Raw genomic sequence first — 20,270 nt, 5'->3', positions numbered from 1 at the left:
GTTAAGTGACTTGCCCAGGGTCACACAGCTAGTAAGTGTATGTGTCTGAGTCTGGATTTGAACTCAGGTCCTCCAGAATTCAGGGCCGGTGCTGTATCCACTGCGTCACCTAGCTGCCCCTGTCATTTCCATTTTCATTCAGGTTTTGTTTTATTTATAATTTTCATTTTATATAATGACAGTAACAGCAATACATGGGGAAGGTTAAAAATACTTGTAAAACAAAGGCTGTGAACTCTTTATAACTTGCTATAGTAAATAGTAAGTTTCTGAGAAAATAATTTACAGTCTGTTGAATTTTTTGCTTTTCTTGTTTACATATTTTAATATGTATACTTTTCATTGGAAGTTAAAATGTATATAATCTAAAAATATTGTTCTTTTAAAGAATTTTTCCTAAACTTTATCTTCTAAAAACCCAATCTTTCCTTCTCCCAAAAGAAAGTTAAAGGAGAGAAAAGGCATATCAGATTCCATTTCAACTGGATTGGCCTACTATAATCATGGCAATGTTAGTCTGTGAAAAATGATGATTCCTTCTTCTTACCACATAAACTCTCACTGTTTTGGTGATGAATTCAGAGCATCTTTGTACTATACATGCAAGGAAAATTTTGTTTCATTTGCACTCAGTGGAAATTAACTTGTTGAGAGTTTTAAATAAAATATTTCCAGGTACTAAAATAGAGGAAATAACTTTGGATGGTTAACTTTATAATAAATAGTAAGGCTCATTTTTTAGGTCTTTTTTTGTCCCTTTTACCTGTCAAACTTGGGAAAAAAATATCAGTCCTGGTTTTTTTTTTTTCCCCTTTCTTTCAAATTGTTTTCTTTGACCTATAATTTTAATTTTTGTGTCTTAAAAATCTGTGTGTGTTATTGCGAGGAAAGTTATAAATATTCTTTTTGTTCAGATTAGCAGGTTCTGTTGACTTAATGTAAGATCATCCACTACTTTTAATAATTGTACACTTTTATTTATGTGTGAAGTGTACCTCTGGGAATCATTTAAAATTTCAAGGCCAACAACTTAATTACATTTGGAAGTTCAGACTTTCTAGGAATTCTAATGAGATCAAAATTGTGATTATTACAAAGAGAGTATTAAGTTTGCCTGGGTCAGCTGTGCTCATGGCTTCTGTCAGAATTCCCTAAATTTTTTTTCTACTTAATACTATACTATCCACATTTTTATAGCCCTTTGGGTATAGTTCCAGATTGCTCTCCAAAATGGCTGTATCATTTCACAATTCCACCAACAATGTATTAGTATTCTAATTTTCCCACATCTTCTCCAACATTTATCATTTTCCTGTTTTGTCATACTGGCCATTCTGATAGGTATGATGTGGTACCTCAGAGTTGTTTTGATTTGCATTCTCTAATCAATAGTGATTTAGAGCATTTTTTCATATGACTATAGATGGCTTTAATTTCTTCATCTGAATACTGCCTACTCATATCTTTTGACCATTTATTAATTGGAGAATGACATATTCTCATAAATTTGACTTAATTCTTTATGTATTTTAGAAATGAGGCCCTTATCAGAGATACTGGTTGTAAAAAATTCTTTCACAGTTTTCTACTTTTCTTCAAATCTTGGTTGCATTGGCTTTGTGCAAAAACTTTTCAATTTAATGTAGTCAAAGTTATCCATTTTGCATTTCGTAATGTTCTCTATCTCTTGTTTGGTTATATCTGATAGGTAAACTATTCCTTGCTCTCCCAGTTTGTTTATAGTATCAGCCTTTATATCTAAATCATGAACCCATTTTGACTTTATTTTGATATATGGTGTGAGATTTTGGTCTATGCCTATTTTCTGCCATACTTTTTTCCAGTTTTCCCAGCGGTTTTTCCAAGTAGTGAGTTCTTATCCCAGAAGCTGGGGTCTTTGGGTTTATCAAGTATATATACCCTTTGACCCAGCAATAGCACTTCTAGGGCTCTGTCCCAAAGAGATCGTACAAATGGGAAAGGGACCCACATGTACAAAAATATTTATAGCAGCTCTTTTTGTGGTGGCAAAGAGTTGGAAATTGAGGGGATGTGCATTAATTGGGGAATAACTAAACAAGTTGTGATATATGAATGTAATGGAATACTGTTGTGCTGTAAGAAATGATGAGCAGGCAGACTTCAGAAAAACCTGGAAAGGCTTGTATGGATTAATGCTGAGTGAAGTGAGCAGAACCAGGATAATGTTGTACACAGTAACAGCCATGTTGTGTGATGACTAATATTGATAGATTTAATCCTTCTCAGCAATGCAAGGATCTAAGACATCTCCAAAGGCTTCATGATGGAAAATGCTATCCAAATCCAAAGAAAGAACTATGGAGTTTGAGTGCAGATCGAAGCATACTATTTGCCCCTTTGGGTCACTTGCAGTTTTGAGTCTTTGGAAATTGTATTCCATAACTTATAGTCATATAGCAGCATCACAAGGATGGTGATGTTAAAAAGATGAGGATGCTGATGTTAAAAAGATGAGATTTTGTTTCAGGGAGCAGCTTACAGTCATTGAATATATTGCAGTTTACCATTTGGAATCTCCTTCATTCTCTTCCTTTGATAGAATTCTGGGCCCAGTCAGTATTACTTTTGAGAACCTGTGGAAGATTGAGCTCTATACCATGATGAGACTATGGAATGGGACTTTTATGGAGGATTATATGAGATAGATTTAGATCTAAAAGAGACTTTATGAATCATTTAGTACAGCCCCTAATTTTACAGATAAAAGGGCCTGAGGCCCAAAGGGGTTAATTGAGTTGGTCAGTGTTTCCTAGGTAGTAAAGTAGTGAAAAAGAATTTTAACCGAGATCATTTGATTCCACATTTAATACTCTTTCCACAGCACCATTTTGTCTCTCTAAGGAGTAAAAGAGTTTGAAAGAGAAATTTTTTAAAGATGCTTTCTTTTAGTTGCTTTGAAAAGGCCTTTTCCTCCCCACACACAGAATGCCTATTTGGGTAATCATTGAAAACTAGTGGAAGAAACAGTGAAGTGGGTGGAGCTTCTGCAATTGTGAGTAGAACCTTAGTCATTTTTTCCTTTACAGCTATAGCAGTAATGCAAAATGTTACAGTTCATGCGTTGCCTAGTAACTTAGCCCACAACTTGGTTTTTTTTTTTTAAAGATGTTTCAGCGAGTGTTGAGGTTAGTTTCAGTTAATTTAAACTCATTGCTAAGATATGTAAGATGCATTAAGAATTAGCTGCCTTGTCTTCAGTATTTCAGAGCAAGGTTTCCATGCCTGCTTTTAAAAAAATTGAAGATGACTTTGCTACACATTCTGCTTTTTGGAGAAATTCACTGATAGAGTGTGGTCTCTTGGAAATGAAGTGTATGCCCATTGGGAAAATTAGCATATGTTCAAGTTCAACACTTTGGGGAAAAGTTTATCACAGTCAATTGCTCCCCCACCCCCACCCCTTCTTTTTGCATAAAAGGATGATAATGTGTTAATTTTGGCCTACTTGTATATAATTAGTGCAAAAACTATTCTCATTCATAATTGACTAGAGAAGCAGTGTGGTGTAATGGATAGAGACCTGTCAGGAAAACTATTTTCTATCTGTGTGACTCTAATCTTTTTGAGCCTCAGTTTTCTCATCTGTAAAACAAGCAGGTTGAACTTGAAAGTCAAGGTTTCTTCTGGTTCTCAATCTTATGATCTTACAAATAATGGCATGTCGAAAGTATTACCTTTAATAGGTACCTTATTGAAATAACTGGTTTTCAATCCCTAAAACTAATAATATATATTACTGTTATGGGAAAAATTATTTAATAAAAAAGTTGGAAGGTAATTTTTTTTTAGTAATTTTAGAGCCAGAGTAGTAACCTAGAAAAGATTCTTAAAAATTATGAAGCCTTGGGCAAGAAGTTGAAGACTTTAAAGGGACAGATATTATTTTCCTGGTATCTGTTATTTCTACCAAGCCAGATACCATAGACAATAGCTACAATGTGGGAAGAATATTGTTAGAGAATTGTCCAATAATTCACAAGAGACAAAATCTCATGCAGGTTAATGAGGGCTCCGTTTCTTGACATGCTGAACCTGAACAACACAAAATTCAAAAAAGAAATAAGCCATAAAACTCAAGACCTTAAATGTGTATTCTCATATTTATCAGATATGAATAACAAGCGAAATAAACTAACTAACATGAAGTAATACTCCTCTGACACCAGACTGAATGGGATGGGACTTTTTATTGAAATAGTACTCTGGAAGGATATATTTTACTCAAATGGAGCAGGATAGCTATAATGGGTGGTAGAGTAGCATTGCATGTTATTACTCACGTGAGTATATGACAAAATCCAGGAAACAGTGAGGAGACATAGTAGAGAGTATTTGGATTGACAATAATAGTATGTAGTAATAACATTTATATAACATTTAAAGGAAAAATTTCTGTCAAGTCTAGTAACTTTTCTACTTCACAAAATCCTTGGTGTTGAATAACTATTGAGTCCAGGACTGAACTTTATTAATTTAACTTTTCTACTTTTAAAAACTTAAAAATTTGATAACTTTTAAAACCATAGCAGTTAACATACCTCCAATTATATTTCTTATATCAGATAATAAAAGTTTATCTTCTGTTTACATCCTGAAAAAATTAAAAGCAAAGGAGCAGATTATCCAAGCAAAGCTGCCATAACTGTATCTCAAAATTATAAATTACTATGAACATCAGAATTCTACTCTGAAGCTAAATATTTTTATGTCACAAATTTTTTAAGAAAAGCAATCAGTTTGAAATATTTCCCACCTGGCAAAAATCTCAGGTTATCGCTGTTAATTTTAATTTACAACTTATGTATATGGCTCCAAGTACCTTAGCTTTCAAAAGGGAAAGAAAAGAGAAAGTGCTTTGTAAATTCAAGTTTCATTTTGTTTAACATATAATGCATGTGTTTTATTTGGAAATAAAATCGTGTTCCCAAAGTTTTATTTCCAAATAAATTATTTTTTTATTTATTTCCAAATAAATACGTCCTAGTGTTCTAAATGTGGCCTTTCTTATTAGCAGCACTTACTGGTGTAGCAAAGAAATGGAAACTTAAAGGATTGCTGATCAGTTGGGGAATAGATAAATTATGATATATTAATGTAATGGATGGAGTATTGCACCATAAGAAATGACAAAAGGGATGAATTCAGAGAATCTTGGGAAGATAGTTATGAACTAATGTAGAATGAAGTGAGCAGAACAGTATATAGTGAGTACAACATTTTAAAGAAAACCAACTGAAAAACTTATAATTTGGGTCAATGCAATGAGCAACCATGACTCCAAAAGACGAATGATGTAGTATGCTATCCTGATAGCACTCCTGATTAGAGTGGTTAGGGACTAGAGATTCTGAAAGAAAAGTACATTTTTGTATGCGGCCAATACAAGAGTTGGTTTTGTTTGACTGTACTTTTTTTTAAAATTATACTTATTTGTTACAAAGGTGATTAATGTTGTTCAGAAGGAGAAAAGAAAGAAAAAGAGTTGTTGAAGCAATTTTTTAATATGCAGAGAACAGAAGTTCAGAGGATGAAAAGACAAGCAACATAGCTTTGAAACTAATGTATTGAATTTGTTCATAAAAACATTACAAACTATAATGGAATAGAGATATCATTCACATATTTATTTTTCTGCTTTTTTCTTTTTGTATATGGAAATGTTCATTTTGTTGGTGTTAAAGTGAGTAATAAAAAATTATAAAAGAGATGACAATAACTAAAAATATAAGTAACAGTTGAAAGGGAAATTTAACTTAAAAAAATATGAACTACTAAATAGGCAAGCTGTTCAAATTTTCCAGCAGAAATTCTGTTACCTGTGATGTTAACATTTCAAAGAAAGAAAATAATGATTGTTACCTACCTCATTTCAAATGACCTCTCCGTGGCTCTGTTACTAAATCTTTACAATAGAAGCGGTAATATACAAAAGTGCCCAAAAAAGTTGAGTAAATCATGTTTTAAAGCTCTTGTAGCACTTATATTGAGTCACATTTTATAGCTACAAAGTAGCAGTATTTCATGTAGGGTCTTGTTATACTCACAATTCTTACTAAAATCCTCACATGTATGTATGTATGTATGTATGTATGTATGCAGTAGCAAATTATATCATGCTTTATGTTACTAGCTTACCTGGTAAAAATAAGGTACTCATGAGGTCAAATGTATTGCCACTAATATGAAGCAGTAGTTTCAACAGAGAAAATCTTTTTGAGTCATTCACTATAAAACTGCCTTCTGAATGTGTGGCATGAATGCCTAAGGGGGATTAGACAAAAACACGTGCACAGCTTAATGTAAACCAAATCACTCTTAGAAAAATAAGCCAAAGCGTTTATTGCAAAAACGTATTTCATCATTCTTACTCAGAGTTGAATAGAAAGGCAATGTGGTATATGACTAGAGTCCTGGACCTGGAGACAAGAAGACATGGTTCACGATCTTTATGAAAACACGTACTATATATATTGTAGGCACTTAACTTCCCTAGGCCTTAGATTACTTATCTGTAAAGTGTGGAGGTTAGGCTTGATGATGTCTATGGTCCCTTCTTTCTTTAAAGCTATGATCTCATGACCTGTGGGTAGTGAACTGATAGTTGATATAATCTTTTTCTGTAAAATTGTTTGTAAATCTTGTGGATATGGATAGTTCAGCATTTATATATACATAGTATTTCTTAATAAACAAAGGAGGCAGTAGAGAGAAAAAACATTTTAAAGAAGTTTGTTGAAACAGCTGTCGTCCTGAGATAAGACTAAGGATGGGAACTGGAAGAAATATAAGATGGAAAAAGATCTATAAAGCTTTATATGATAAGTTCTTTTTCTTTACTATCAAGGACAGTGGAATGACTACATTTGTACTCTATAAAGAAAAACACTTCATTAGGAAACATTTTACCACCTATTGATATGTATTGTTGAATATATATATATCATAGTCCCAAAGAGGTAAGTTTTAGGTATTAAGTTTTTGAGTTGTGATTGTGGTACTTGATTTGATAAACCTATACTATGTGAAACTTGAATACATTAAAAGAAAACAGTTTTATGTCCCTAAATTTATTTCTTAATAGAACTTTTTACCTTTGCACCTATGCTACATTCTCCTCTGTCATTCTTCCACCTTCCCACTTCACCTCACTGCCTTTAGAGACATAGCTCTTTAAGACCGAATCTGTGGTTATATTTATCTTTATCTTCCTCTCCTTAGCATTGTACCTTGTACATACTACATTTAATAAATATTTGTTGAATTTGGATGAAATGGAGACTCTGTATACGGCACTGTCACTATATCAGAGAATTTTGAATTATCACATTTATTAAAATAAAATTTGTTTTCAGTTGCAGAATGAGGAAGAATCTGGAGAGCCTGAGCGAGTTGTTAGTGATGCTCCTCCCCCGTACAGCAGCATCTCTGCAGAGAGTGCAGGTAAATGGAAAAGGACTGAACTGTCTCACTCTTTTCACTCCTCAGAGAATTTTCTTTTTCTAATACATCTTCACAAATGATTCACTTGTTATCTTTTTTTTTAAACTGACTTAATTTTTGTTTTGTTTATGACCTGAGGGGTGCACTTTTTCATTAGATAGCCTTATTGTAGTTTGACTTAGAGAAGGATTTTCACAGAGTTAGAGGCATACATGGAATCTCAGAATTAGAAGGGACCAGTTGATTATCTAGTCCATTATATACCTGAAGGAGAAATCCCCAATTGACTATTATTGGTTCTTTAGAAATCTTGGAATGTTTGACCATGATACCTTCTTCCTTTGATTCCATACTCTAGGATAGTGGTGTCAAACTCAAATATAAAAGATTCTTACAGACTGTATATTGACTTAGAAATTAACATTATCTATGTTGTATTTTTATATATTTTGTTAAACATATCCCAGTTACATTTTAATCTGGTCTGGTTTTGGCATCACTCAAGACTTGGAAGTTTGACAACTTGCCCTAGATGATCTAATTCTAACAACCCCTGGACTAGTTAGTTAAAATTCTTTCCTTCTATATATCACCTCCAGGGAATCATTCATTAGGAACTTTGTTTTTTCTCAAGTACAGAACTTTTTTGTTTTTAAAGAGTTTGAGAGGATATATACAAAAACATATATATTAGCTATTTTTGCAGTGGCAAATAACTGGAAACTGAGGGAGTGTCCATCAGTTGGGGAATGGCTGGAGCAAGTTATGGTATATCAATGATAGGATATCGTTGTGCTTTAAAGAAATGAAAAAGGGGGTGATTTCAGAGAAACCTAGCAAGAATTGCATAAAGTGATGCAGATTGAAGTGAACAGAACCAGAAGAACAGTTTACACAATAATAGTCATATTATAGAGACAAACTACTTTTTAAATACTTAACGACTCTGAATGGCTAACTGATTCCAAAGGAATTATTATAAAATATACAACCCACCTCCTGACAGAGGGATGATGGACTCAATGCAGGATGAGACATAGTTTGCTTTAGACGTGGCCAGTGCAAGATTTTGTTTGACTATACTTATTTGTTACAAGGGTTTTGTTTTTATTTTCTTTTTCAAGGGAGGAGGGAAGAGTTGTGAGAGGGGAAAGAATAGATTTTTGTTAATTGAAAAAGGAAATTTTAGTTTAAAAAATAATTGAAAGAGAACTTAGATTATAAGTTCCTCAGGTATAGGAGGGGATGTGGGAAAACTGGGACACTAATGTACTGTTGGTGGAACTATGAACTGATCCAACCACTCTGGAGAGCAATTTGGAACTCTGCTCAAAGGGCTACAAAAATGTGCATACCCTTTGATCCAGCAATACCGCTGCTAGGTCTGTATCCTAAAGACATTAAAAAAAAAATGGAAAGGGATCTATTTGTACAAAAATATTTATAGCAGCTCTTTTTGTGGTGGCTAAGAATTGGAAATGATTGGATGCTCATCAATTGGGGAATGGCTAAACAAGCTGTGGTATGTGGTTATAATGGAATATTTTTATGTTGTAATAAGTGAGCAGGATGATTTCAGAAAAACCTGGAAAGAATTACATGAACTGATGTATAGTGAAATGAACAGAACCAGGAGAACATTGTATACAGTAACAGCAGTATTATTAGATTAAAAGCTGTGAATGACTTAGTTATTCTTAGCAATACAGTGATCCAAGACAATCCTAAAGGACTAATGATGAAGCATGCTATCTGTCTCCAAAGAAGAAACTGATATTGATTGAATACGTACTAAAGCATGCTATTTTTCACTTTCTTTTCTTTCATTTTTTTCTTTTATTCGAGTCTTGTTGTATAAAATGACTAATATGGAAATGTTTTACATAATTGTACATGTGTAACCTATATCTGATTGCTTACTGTCTCAGAGACGGGAGAGGGCAGGGAGAGAAGGAGGGAGAATATTTGGAACTCAAAACTTTAAATAAAAATGTTTAAAAATTTTAAAAAAAAGTTGTTCAGGGAAGTAAGAGGGAGAAAGGTTGGGTTTTCCTTAATTGGAAAAAAAATTAATTTAAAAAGGATAGAGGGGACTTTAGATAGTAGACATCTTTAGAACATGGAAATGAAGAACTAGAAGGATTCTTAGAACATAGAATTTCAGAAGTGAAGTAACTAATAGTCATAAGACCAAGATTGTCTTATATGAAGGCTTCCTTAGTGACATACTGCTTTAGGTAGTATCTAAGATTCTTTATTATAACTTATACATTTGAGTCCATGTTTTTACAAAACTTTTTATTAAAGGTTCATTTTAATGCTTCCAGTTAAAGAATAAAATCAAGAATTCCAAGTGCAAAAAAGGATATAATCAAGGCTTCAATAAATGCACTAATAGGAAATAGAAACTTAAGAGCCTTCAAACTGTGTAGTCTTCCTTTTTTGGTTTGTCTATTGCAATTCTATTTTACACAATTTTTTTGTTTTCCTAGTTTAGTTAGTCTTGTTATTTATAATTCATTTATGAAATGGTACCCATTTCTAATGTCTATAGCCTTTGGGCTTTTTGGGGGGGGGTGAGGCAGTAGGGTTTAAGTGACTTGCCCAAGGTCACACAGCTAGTAAGTGTCAAGTGTCTGAGGCCGGATTTGAACTCGAGTCCTCCTGACTCCAAGGACGGAGAGCATTTGGGCTTATTAATGATGCTTTTATGCTAATAAAATCTTAATAAAAACTTGCGGGCAAAAGTACAACTCACTGATTGTCTCTTACAAGGCTTGAAAAGGAACAAAAGGAATCAAAACAATATACAGTGTAGCATGGGCCATATTCAACCTCTCATCTTCCCTTATTTAAACATTTCTTTTAGTTTAGCATATATGAGGGGAATAAGTAAAGGAAACTTAGTATTTTTAAGGGCCTAGGTTACAGCCTTAGTAGATCCTTCCCCCAAACAGCCTTAACTTGTAATCAGATATCCATCTAGCTAGACAAGTACCTTCCACCCCACCTTTTACTTCACACTGAGATCTATGGGTTATGTGGAGTGTTTCCTTGAAGTTGCTATTGCCACTCTGTAAGTGGATGGCCAGATACCCTGATTTCCATTTTTTTTTTTCGTAGTTTAGCCTCTATTTCACCCCTTGGAGAAGGCAGAAAACTCATAAAAGATTCATGGTAGCCCACAAAAAGACAGCACATTTTTCTCCCTCTCCAGTGGGATCAACATTCCCCCCAGGGCACTACACAGTTCTTCAGGTTCATAGTACCATTCTATGCTTTGGAATCCCTTTAGAATGGAAATCAACTTAGGTTTGTTGTAGAGACAAAAACTTGATATTATGGAGAGTTCCTTTTTTTGCCCTAGGAACCCAGAAAGAACTCTAAGACTTTAAGCTCATACCCTGAATTTTGACCCTTCTACTTACACAGAAGAAAAATTAACTTGGATGTAATCCATAGAAACTCAGGATCCTTAGCTCAATCCCTACCTTGTCCTAGCAAGTTGGATCCCCAGAGGGAGGCTGCAGCTCCCCCTTCAGAGTTCTACTGATTCTACTTCTTAGTCCTTATTCCTGCTGCCTTTTCCCCTGTGGTAACTAACTACCTTAGTAACTGGGGAAGTAACTGGGGAATTTACCAGCTGCCATCATTTTTGAATGAGAGTGATGACTGACCTGGAATTAGGGGACGGGAAAAATGTTTAAATAGTGCTTTTTTGGCTAGCCTCATTAAATTTTTATTTGTTTAGGAGAGGCAGAGCAAAACTGAGACTATCTGAAAAGGAACCAGAGGGCTATGCTTTTTTTTTCCCTTTGGTTTATAACTTCAAGCAGTACCGGTAAAATTTTCAGTTGGCTAACGAACAGCTGGATTCTTATTTTAGAGAGTAAAAATCTTTATCTTGACTATCTGGAGTCTTTGAAGGATAAATTGTTCTGGACAACTGAGTTTTCTGAATTGATTAAAATTTACCTCTTTAAGTACTAACTTATTTTAAAATTTTAACTGTTTTGGCAGAAAATCTTTCAAAAATGTAAAGTGAACATATTTTAATCTTTTTTTTTTTGATAACTTAGGGTCTTTGTTATAAATATAAGTTAGTGACTTCTGCTATAATACAGTGATGCCCTCAATCACTTTTGAGGTATGAAGGTCTTTTTACAGTACAGTATCTCAAACTATTCTAATTTTTGAGTTCTTTGGGCTGTAGTATATGGACTTTGAGGTGTTAGCTGGTTGCAGTGCCAGATGTACCTGATAAATATTGTTGGGTTAAATGTGCAGTAGAATTTAAGGAATTAAGTTAGGTGTGTTAAAAAATGGATTCCATATCTTTTGGAATTGGAAGCAGATATTTCATAAAGGCTCTTTATTTTTACAACTTTTTTTTTACATCTCAGAGAATCTTAGTTCATCATTAAGACATCAAGCAATATTTGATTATTGATTTGGCATTTTATTTTAGGTAGTACTGTGGCTTTTTGTAAGGAAAATCTAAATTTCATCGAGGTTGGCATAGCTTTTTAAACATTTACTATATTTTAAACATTTTAAATCTGTAGAAGTAGGATTGTTTTAGATTAATTTATAAACATAAATTATAAATTTAAGTATATTCTCTTTTATGGATTGTGTCTTTAGGTAGAAAAGAATAATAATTTATAGAAAAATAGATAGTTTAAAAAATGTCAGTACAATAATGTAGTAGCTGCATACCTTCATAAGCTGTTATGAACTATGTTTGTCTTGAAACTGTATAGCTTTTCTAATTTCAGTAAAGCATGAGAAAATTAAAAAATAAGAAAATTTAATCTTGATGAATTGTAGGACATTTTCATTCCCTACAGGATATTGTAGGAATTTAATTAAGAAAGCATGAATGTAGGGAGAGATTAAGATTTTTTTAATAGATGTTTTTTTCTTTGAGCCTTTGACAATAAGGGGCATTGATCATGAAGTTTCTCATTTTAAAGAGAGAAGAGAAAGATAATAGATGTTTTGCCTGGATTCTGGACCTATGATATCAACTTTTTTATATAAAATACAGTTGTGCCAGTGTATTAGCCCTGTCAGACATGTCAGAATGTGATAGGTCCATAGATTTGGACCCTGAAGGGACCTCAGAGATCATTTATTCCAGATACTTCCTTTTTCAGATAATAAATCTGTATAAATAAATATAGAATTTCATTGGCTTTCATGAGGTCCTACTGGTACTAATAAAGGTGGTATTTGAGTCCAGGTCTTTTGATTCATAAATCTTATTAATCTGTTTCCTTATCTATGTGATGGTGACAGTACTAATTTCATAAGATAGCAGGATGGCACTGTGGAAAAAGGTGTTGGATTTGGAATCCGAAGATCTACCTTCAAACCAGGGTTCTGTTATTTACTGCCTTTGTGACCTTGGAAAAGCCCCTTAAGCTCTCAAACGCCGCACTTTCATTATCTGTAAAATGAGGGAATTGGATTAAATGACTTCAGAAGCCTTTTCTATCTCTAAAGTTTTTATTTAATAATGACTCCTCATAATAATGTGCAAAATGCATATGTCTACAAGTAACAACTTTACGATGATATGAATTTTACCACTTAATAAAAAAATCAGTTATTTCTTAATTGTAATGGAAGGGAAACCATAATCTTCTAAAAAATCTTTTTTCTTTGGTATGTGGTATTACTTTTAAGCATCAGGTTAGATTGTTGGATATGTTTTTCTTTAAGAAAATTTTGAAAATATATAACAAATGACAGTGGAGGGAGCTTCCTGAAAAACATGGCAGGGCAAAGATGGTCTTAATTTCAAATTTTATTTTTGATAATCTGCATAGAAATAATTTAAAAATCCTGCCCATTGAGAGAATGCATGGCATCAACAATAAATAAACTATCTTAAGCTCCTTTTCTGTATGTGATTTTTTTAACCTTTCTTTGCAGCATATTTTGACTACAAAGATGAATCTGGATTTCCTAAGCCCCCTTCTTACAATGTGGCTACCACTTTGCCTACTTATGATGAAGCAGAAAGGACCAAGGCTGAAGCTACCATCCCCTTGGTTCCTGGGAGAGTGAGTATTGGACATGACATAATCAATGATTGTTGTGTAGAAATTAATATTTGTTTAGTTATTTATTAGATATGAGGAAAGTGATTACTGAAAATACTAGTAATTTTAAAAGAATGATGTCCTTTTAAAAAGAATAGACTTTGATCTCTTGTTATTAATGATGAAGTAAAGAGAAAATGGAGGAACCAACATGGGGAAATTCTTCTTTGGATCACACTTTCACCATGAGGGAAGAACTGGCAGCTAGGCTAGAAATGATGGGTATCTTTGGAGGATGTGATTAATCCATCCTCGAGTTTGTGATAGAGAAGGAAAGAAAATCTGATCATAGTCTGACATGCACCCTAGATTTTGAGAAATCAGATTTCAGAGGATAGAGAGGAAAGATAGAATCTGAAGCAGTAAAATTATTCAGGAGTAGTAAGTCCAGGAGCGATGTGGGAGATGTTTAATGATGAAATTTAAAAGATACAAAGAGGAACAGTTTCAATGAAGAGGAAAAATGGGGTGTGTCTGAAGAAACTGATGTTAGTACACAGGACACTTACCAACCAATCTAAATTTAAAAACAAAATGTACAGAAGTATGCAATGTTCAGAAAAAATGAAATGTACAGTAGATAGAAGAACAGGTGACAGAATGAATATGAAAATGTGTCACAGTATAAAAATAGTGTCAGAGATGCTCAGTCTCAGAATGAGCCAAAGCCACTAAGGAAAGCTAAGACAACTAAGAACTGTCGTCGTCGTCTCCTCCTCCTCCTCCTTTCTTCTTCCTTCCTTCCTTCCTTCTTCCAGAGCTGCTTCTGTCTATTTTGTTTTTATGCCAAGGGGAACAAATTTTATACTGAAAAGGATGTAACGGAAGTGACTAACAAGGAATTGATGCCCAAAATAAGGAGAGATTCTAGCCATCCATGATGAATTCCAGTTACTTAGTTCAGATAAACTATATTCTTAGGTCCTGAAAGAATTGGCAGATTGCTAAACCAGTGTATGTTTTAAGAGATCACAGGAAAATGAAAATGGTACTGCAAAACTGGAGAAACGTAAATGTCATGATATTTGAAAAGAGGAGGAGAATAGACTATAGGCCAGTGTGTTTGACTTTAGTTCCTGGGAAAATTCTAGAACAGTTTGTTAAAGAGATGGTTGGGGAACATCTAGACAAGGAAGTGGTGATGACAGGTAGCTATCTTGCTTCTTCAAGAACAGGTCTTGCTAGACTCATTTCTTTTTTTCAGTGGGATTCCTGAACTAGTAGATAAAGGGAATGCTGTGGATATAGTTAACCTAGACTTTTAGCAAAGTTCTTGATAAAATATTGCATGCTGTGCTTATGGAAGAAGGTGGAAAAATATGGATTAGACAATAATACAGTCAGATGGAGTCAGAACCGATTGGATGACTGTACCCAAAGAATGATTGTTAAGAGTTCAGTGTTACTGGGGTAGGATGTTTTCAGTGGAGTACCTTAGGGATCTATGTTTGGCCCTATGCTGTTGAACATTTTTATCACTAAATAAAGTTTATGTTTTATTTTATTGGATAAATTTTCAGGTAATACCAAATAGTGGATAACCGTCAGAATCCAAAAGAATTTTGATGAGCTAGAGCATTGGGCTGAGAAAGAGAAGTTCAACAGGGATTGCTAAAGTCTTGTTCTTGGGTACCCTCCCCAAAAATTAACTTTATCAAGTGTAAGATAAGAGGAAGCATGGTTATATAGCAGTTGAAAAAAAATCTGGAGTTTTTAGTGGACTGCAAGCTCAGTATGAGTCAACTGTAATGTGGCAGCCAAAAAAAAAATTAATGGAGGCTTAGATTACATTAAGAGGGGCATAATTTCCAGGAACAGAGAGGTGATAATCTCACAGTATTTTGCTTTCATTAGACCTTATTTTGAAGTATTGTGTTTTAGTTCTGGATACCACATTTTAAGGAGGACATTGATAATTTATAAAGTATCCAGGGGAAGACATGCAGGATAGTGAAGGGCCTTGACTCTACGTCATACAGGGATCAGTTGAAGAAACTGTGCATATTTAACTGGGAAAAGAGAAGACCAGGGCAAGGATGGCAATGTCAGGGTGGGGGAGGAGGAAGAGAGGGAGGATGGACAGACATGATCACTGTCTTCAGGTATATGAAGGGCTGTCATGTGGCAAAGGGAATAGACTTGTCCAGGAGCAATGATGATCCTTCTAAGTGTGAAAGCTACATAAAGGCAAATGTAAGCTTGATGTCAGTAAAAACTTGTGAAAGATTAGAGCTGTCCAAAAATAGAATGGGCTGCCTAGGTCCTCGGAAGTCTTTTTTTTTTTTTTGCTAGACAATGGGGTTAAGTGACTTGCCCAGGGTCACACAGCTAGTAAGTGTTATGTGTCTGAAGCTGGATTTGAACTCAGGTCCTCCTGAATCCAGGGCTGGTGCTGTATCCACTGTGCCACCTAGCTGCCCCATCCTTGGAAGTCTTCAAGCACTGTTAAGTTACAGTGGAGATTTCTTTAGTGTATTGGTTAGCCATTGAATTTCCTTCCAACTCTCAAATTCTATGATTCTATGAAGCTGTTAAGGCTATTCTTTTTGGGGAAGGATTTTGTTTAACATCTGACTTCTCTAAAAGCGGGACATTAAGACTCTTGGCTATTTGTACCCTACTGGATTAACGGATGACTTTGTTAATGAAAAAATACAAAGTTAATAAGTACTTAAATTCATATGGACTTTAGAGACATATCTTGGTACAATTGCAGGGGGGTGGGGCGAGGAGGGAAGTGCTAACTTTCTACTATCTGTTGTTTGGATAGGCTAATAATTATCTTCATTTTTGCTAGAATTTCTATAACTTGCTGGGAGCAGCTAGGTGGTGCAGTGGATAGAACACTGGACTTAGAATCAGGAAAACTGTTTTTCATGAGTTCAAATTCGGCCTCAGACACTTATTAGCTATGTGACCCTGGACAAGTCACTTAACCCTGTTTATTGGAGAAGGAAGCGGCAAAACACTCTGGTATTTTTGTCAGGAAAATCCCAAAATAGGGTTAAGAAGAGTCAGACATGACTGAAAGGACTGAAAAACAACCGTAACTTGCTTCTTAGCATCCTCTGATGGTTGGAGCCAATATTATACTTTACATTCCAAGCTCTGTGTCAGATCTGAAAAGTTTGAATATGTTGTCGCTTTTATAAGGAAGTAGACAGTTTTGAATCAAGAATATCCAATCATGTTAATTTTTTAGAAGCTGCTTTTTCAAGACATGAGCTGTTGGTACCCTCTCTCCTGATATTTGTGTTTCTGGCAGGAACTGAGTCAGGGAGGAACAAATTATTTTGTTCTCCATTCTACATAACTAAATGGTAATTAGATGACTAGAGCAGTCAGAGAGCTTTTGCCTCAAGCTGTTCAGTACTTTTGTGGAGCAGGACCAGCTGCTACCTAACCTGAAGTCTGTGGGCTAGAATGAGTTGACAGGCTGAGATAACATCTTCAAGCAATTCTACTTCAAGGACTTTAGATGGGTTTGGGTGTTCATGGCAAGAATCTCTCTACAAGATGAAAGACTGGACCACCAGCCTGAATGGTTCAGGACATTACCTTTACCAGTTTCATTAAACAGGTAGCCTTGTCTCTAGCTTAGCCTATCACCCTTCCCTTCTTCCACCTTCCTCTTACTTCCTTTGTGCATATAGCTGACTTAGCATAAGGTAGTAGAGCAAGAAAGCACAGGGAATTCAAGACATTGGAGCAGAATTGGTGATTGTACCCAGCACGGGAACATAGACATAAGGCTGTGTTGCAATATAAAGTATTCTCTTTGTTTTGAGCACTAGAACATGCCTGTATGTGCTAGAGGGTGTGTGTTCCAGATCTGTGATTTTATTTGTGGGGGAAAAACTCCCTTTACTAATACATGTTGACATCTTTGGAGCTTATAATCTTGCTTCAGTGCTGAGAGGTTAAATGAATTGTCAATGGGCGGATAGCTTAGTGTATATCTCGAAGGCAGGACTTGAATCTATGTCTTCTTGACTCCAAGATTGGCCTTTTATTTATTATGCTATAATGCCTTTTGGTTTCCTTTTATAATCTGTTATAATAGTTGAATGTTCTAATAGATATTTTTAAAGATTATTTCAGTGGTCTACTGTTAGTAGTGCCATTTTGACGATACTTTGAATTAATAAATAGTGTTCATGAATGGATATTATGTTTTAATGAAATTGATGTTTTTAAAGATTATTTAAAATAAACGACTCACAGTGAGTTGAGCTTACTGAATTTTAGGGCTACAGACATTATTTTAGTGCTAGAAAAAGATCTTAAGAGCTCCTATCTATATCCATTTGGTGGCATATACAGTAAGGAAGATAGCACTTATCTATCCCTTCCCCCCTCATTGAGAGAGCAAGCAATTCGATATTGGTTATACATGTGTAGTCATGAAAAACATATTTCGTTATTAGTCATATTATAAAAGAAAACATAGACCAAAAAAAAACCACAAGAAAAATAAAGTTAAAAAAGATATGCTTCAATTTGCATTCAGACTCTATCAGTTCTTTCTCTGGAGGTGGATAGCATTTTTGGAATTTAGTCCTTTGGAATTGTCTTGGATTATTGTATTGTTGAGAATAGCTAAGTCATTCACAATTGATCATCATATGATTGATCAGGGGAAAGAAAGCATTATGAAAGGTGAAATTAGAGTCTTGGGAGAGTAGAGTTTTAATAGGTAGAGATAGAGGGTAATTGGAAATTCAATTTGAGGGAGAAAGATAGGAGTAAAGACATGGATTTAGGAAAGTATAATAAGTTTGGCTCAGAAACAGTTTCCATAAGGAAAATAAGATTGAAAATGTAGGTTAGGCTCAGATTTATGAGTGAGAGAAGGAGGCAGGTCTTGGATGCTAGATTAAATAGTATGGATTTTATTCTCTAGGCTGAGCAGGTTTTTTAGTAGATCAGTGGGATTGAATCTATGAAAATATTATTATAACAGTGATGTATAGAATTATATCAGAAAAGGGAGAGATGAGGCAGGAAACCATTTTAGGAGATTATTGCAATGTTACTAGGAGAGGAATATATTTGAAAATTTTTGTTGAATTAGCTAAAAATTAAAGCAGTTGGTTGGATAAAGGCTTACTTATCCTTATTTGAAGTCAGAATTAACCATCCTTACGGTTTTGAATATTCCTAAATAGTTCTTTTCTTTGGAGTAAGTACTGACTTTACTCTGCAAATGAGTTCTTAAATGAAAACTCTTCTTAGTAAGAAAGATGTGTTGAAAGAGATGGTATTAATGGTACCAAGATAAGCCACAGTTTTGAAATATTTCATGTTTTAAAGACTGGGAAAGATGTGATTTGGGAATAAGAAGATGGTTATTTTGGGCCTGTATACTGGCTGAAATAGATCTTTACAGAATGAACAGTTGCAAAGTACCTCAGAAGCTATTTAGTGCAGTTTATACCTGAACAAAATTCCTTTACAGCATATCTAATAAGTTATCATCCAGTCAAGGCAGCCTATTACATTTTTGCGTAGTTCTAATTGTTAGACTTCTAAACCTTCCCCTTTGTAACTTGTATCAGTCCTAGTTCTGTCCTCTTGAGTCCAAGCAGAACAAGTCTAATAATCTCTCTTCTATATTATACTCCATAAAAATGGCTATCATGTTCACTCTTGAATCCTCTCCAGGCTAAACTCTGTAATTCCTTCAACTGATTTTCATGTGGCTTGAACTTGAGGACCTTCATTATTCTGCTCAACTTCTTCTATGATCACTCTCTAACTTTTCAGTGTCTTTCCTAAAATGTGGAGCCCTGAGCTGAAAACAATACTTGTAATTTGACCAAAACAGGGTACGGAAGGACTATCACCTCCCTCGTCCTAGACACTGTACCTCTCTTAGTGTGCCCCAAGGTTACATTAGGTTTTTATGTTTATTTGTTTTTTAAAGGAAAGCTCCACTTATTCCTTTGTTTTCTAGTGATTTTTTTTTCTAAAATGTTTTTTTCAATCACATATAAAAAATAATTTTTAACGTTCTTTTAACAAAGTTTTCAGTTCTACATTCTTTCCCTCCCTCTCTGCATTTCCACCTTATTGAGAAGGCAAGCAAGCAGTTCAATGTAAGTTATATATGTGCAGCCATGCAAAACATATTTCATTATTAGTCATGTTGTGAAAAAAAAATAGACCAAAAAACTCTTAAGAAAAATTAAAAAAGTAAAAAAAAAAAACCCAACTGTGCTTCGATCTGTTTTCAGACTCTATCAGTTCTTTCACTGCAGGTGGATAGCATTTTTGGGATTGAGTCCTTTGGAATTATCTTGGATCATTGTATTGCTGAGAATAGCTAAGTCATTCACAGTTGATCATCATACAATATTGCTGTTACTGTGTACAGTGTTCTCCTGGTTTGCTCATTTCACTTTACATCAGTTCATGTAAATCTTTTCAGGTTTTTTCTGAGAGCATCCTGTTTGTCATTTCTTATAACACAATAGTATTATATCACAATCATATACCATGGAAAATTGGAACACGAATGCATTGTTGGGGGAGTTGTGAACTGATCCAACCATTCTGGAGAGGAATTTGGAACTATGTCCAAACGGCAACCAAACCATGCATACCCTTTGATCCAGCAATACCAGTACTAGGTCTGTATCCCAAAGAGATCATAAAAAAGGGAAAAAGACCCACATA

General features: G+C 34.4%; 1 protein-coding gene across 1 annotated transcript in view; it reads left to right on the top strand.

The window, feature by feature from the left end:
- Positions 1–20,270, top strand: part of NDFIP1 (Nedd4 family interacting protein 1) — a 56,046-nt gene that overhangs the window by 16,648 nt on the left and 19,128 nt on the right. Inside the window, exons 2-3 of the mRNA XM_027842034.1 lie at positions 7,395–7,482; positions 13,423–13,553. Of these exons, the coding sequence (XP_027697835.1) occupies positions 7,395–7,482; positions 13,423–13,553 (219 nt within the window). The remainder of the gene's footprint in view (positions 1–7,394; positions 7,483–13,422; positions 13,554–20,270) is intronic.

The sequence above is a fragment of the Vombatus ursinus genome, unplaced genomic scaffold, assembly GCF_900497805.2.
Source record: "Vombatus ursinus unplaced genomic scaffold, bare-nosed wombat genome assembly UNPS02014863.1, whole genome shotgun sequence".
NCBI lineage: Eukaryota > Metazoa > Chordata > Mammalia > Diprotodontia > Vombatidae > Vombatus > Vombatus ursinus.
The sequence above is the reverse complement of the archived record's forward strand: the minus strand, read 5'-3'. Positions and strand labels throughout refer to the sequence as shown.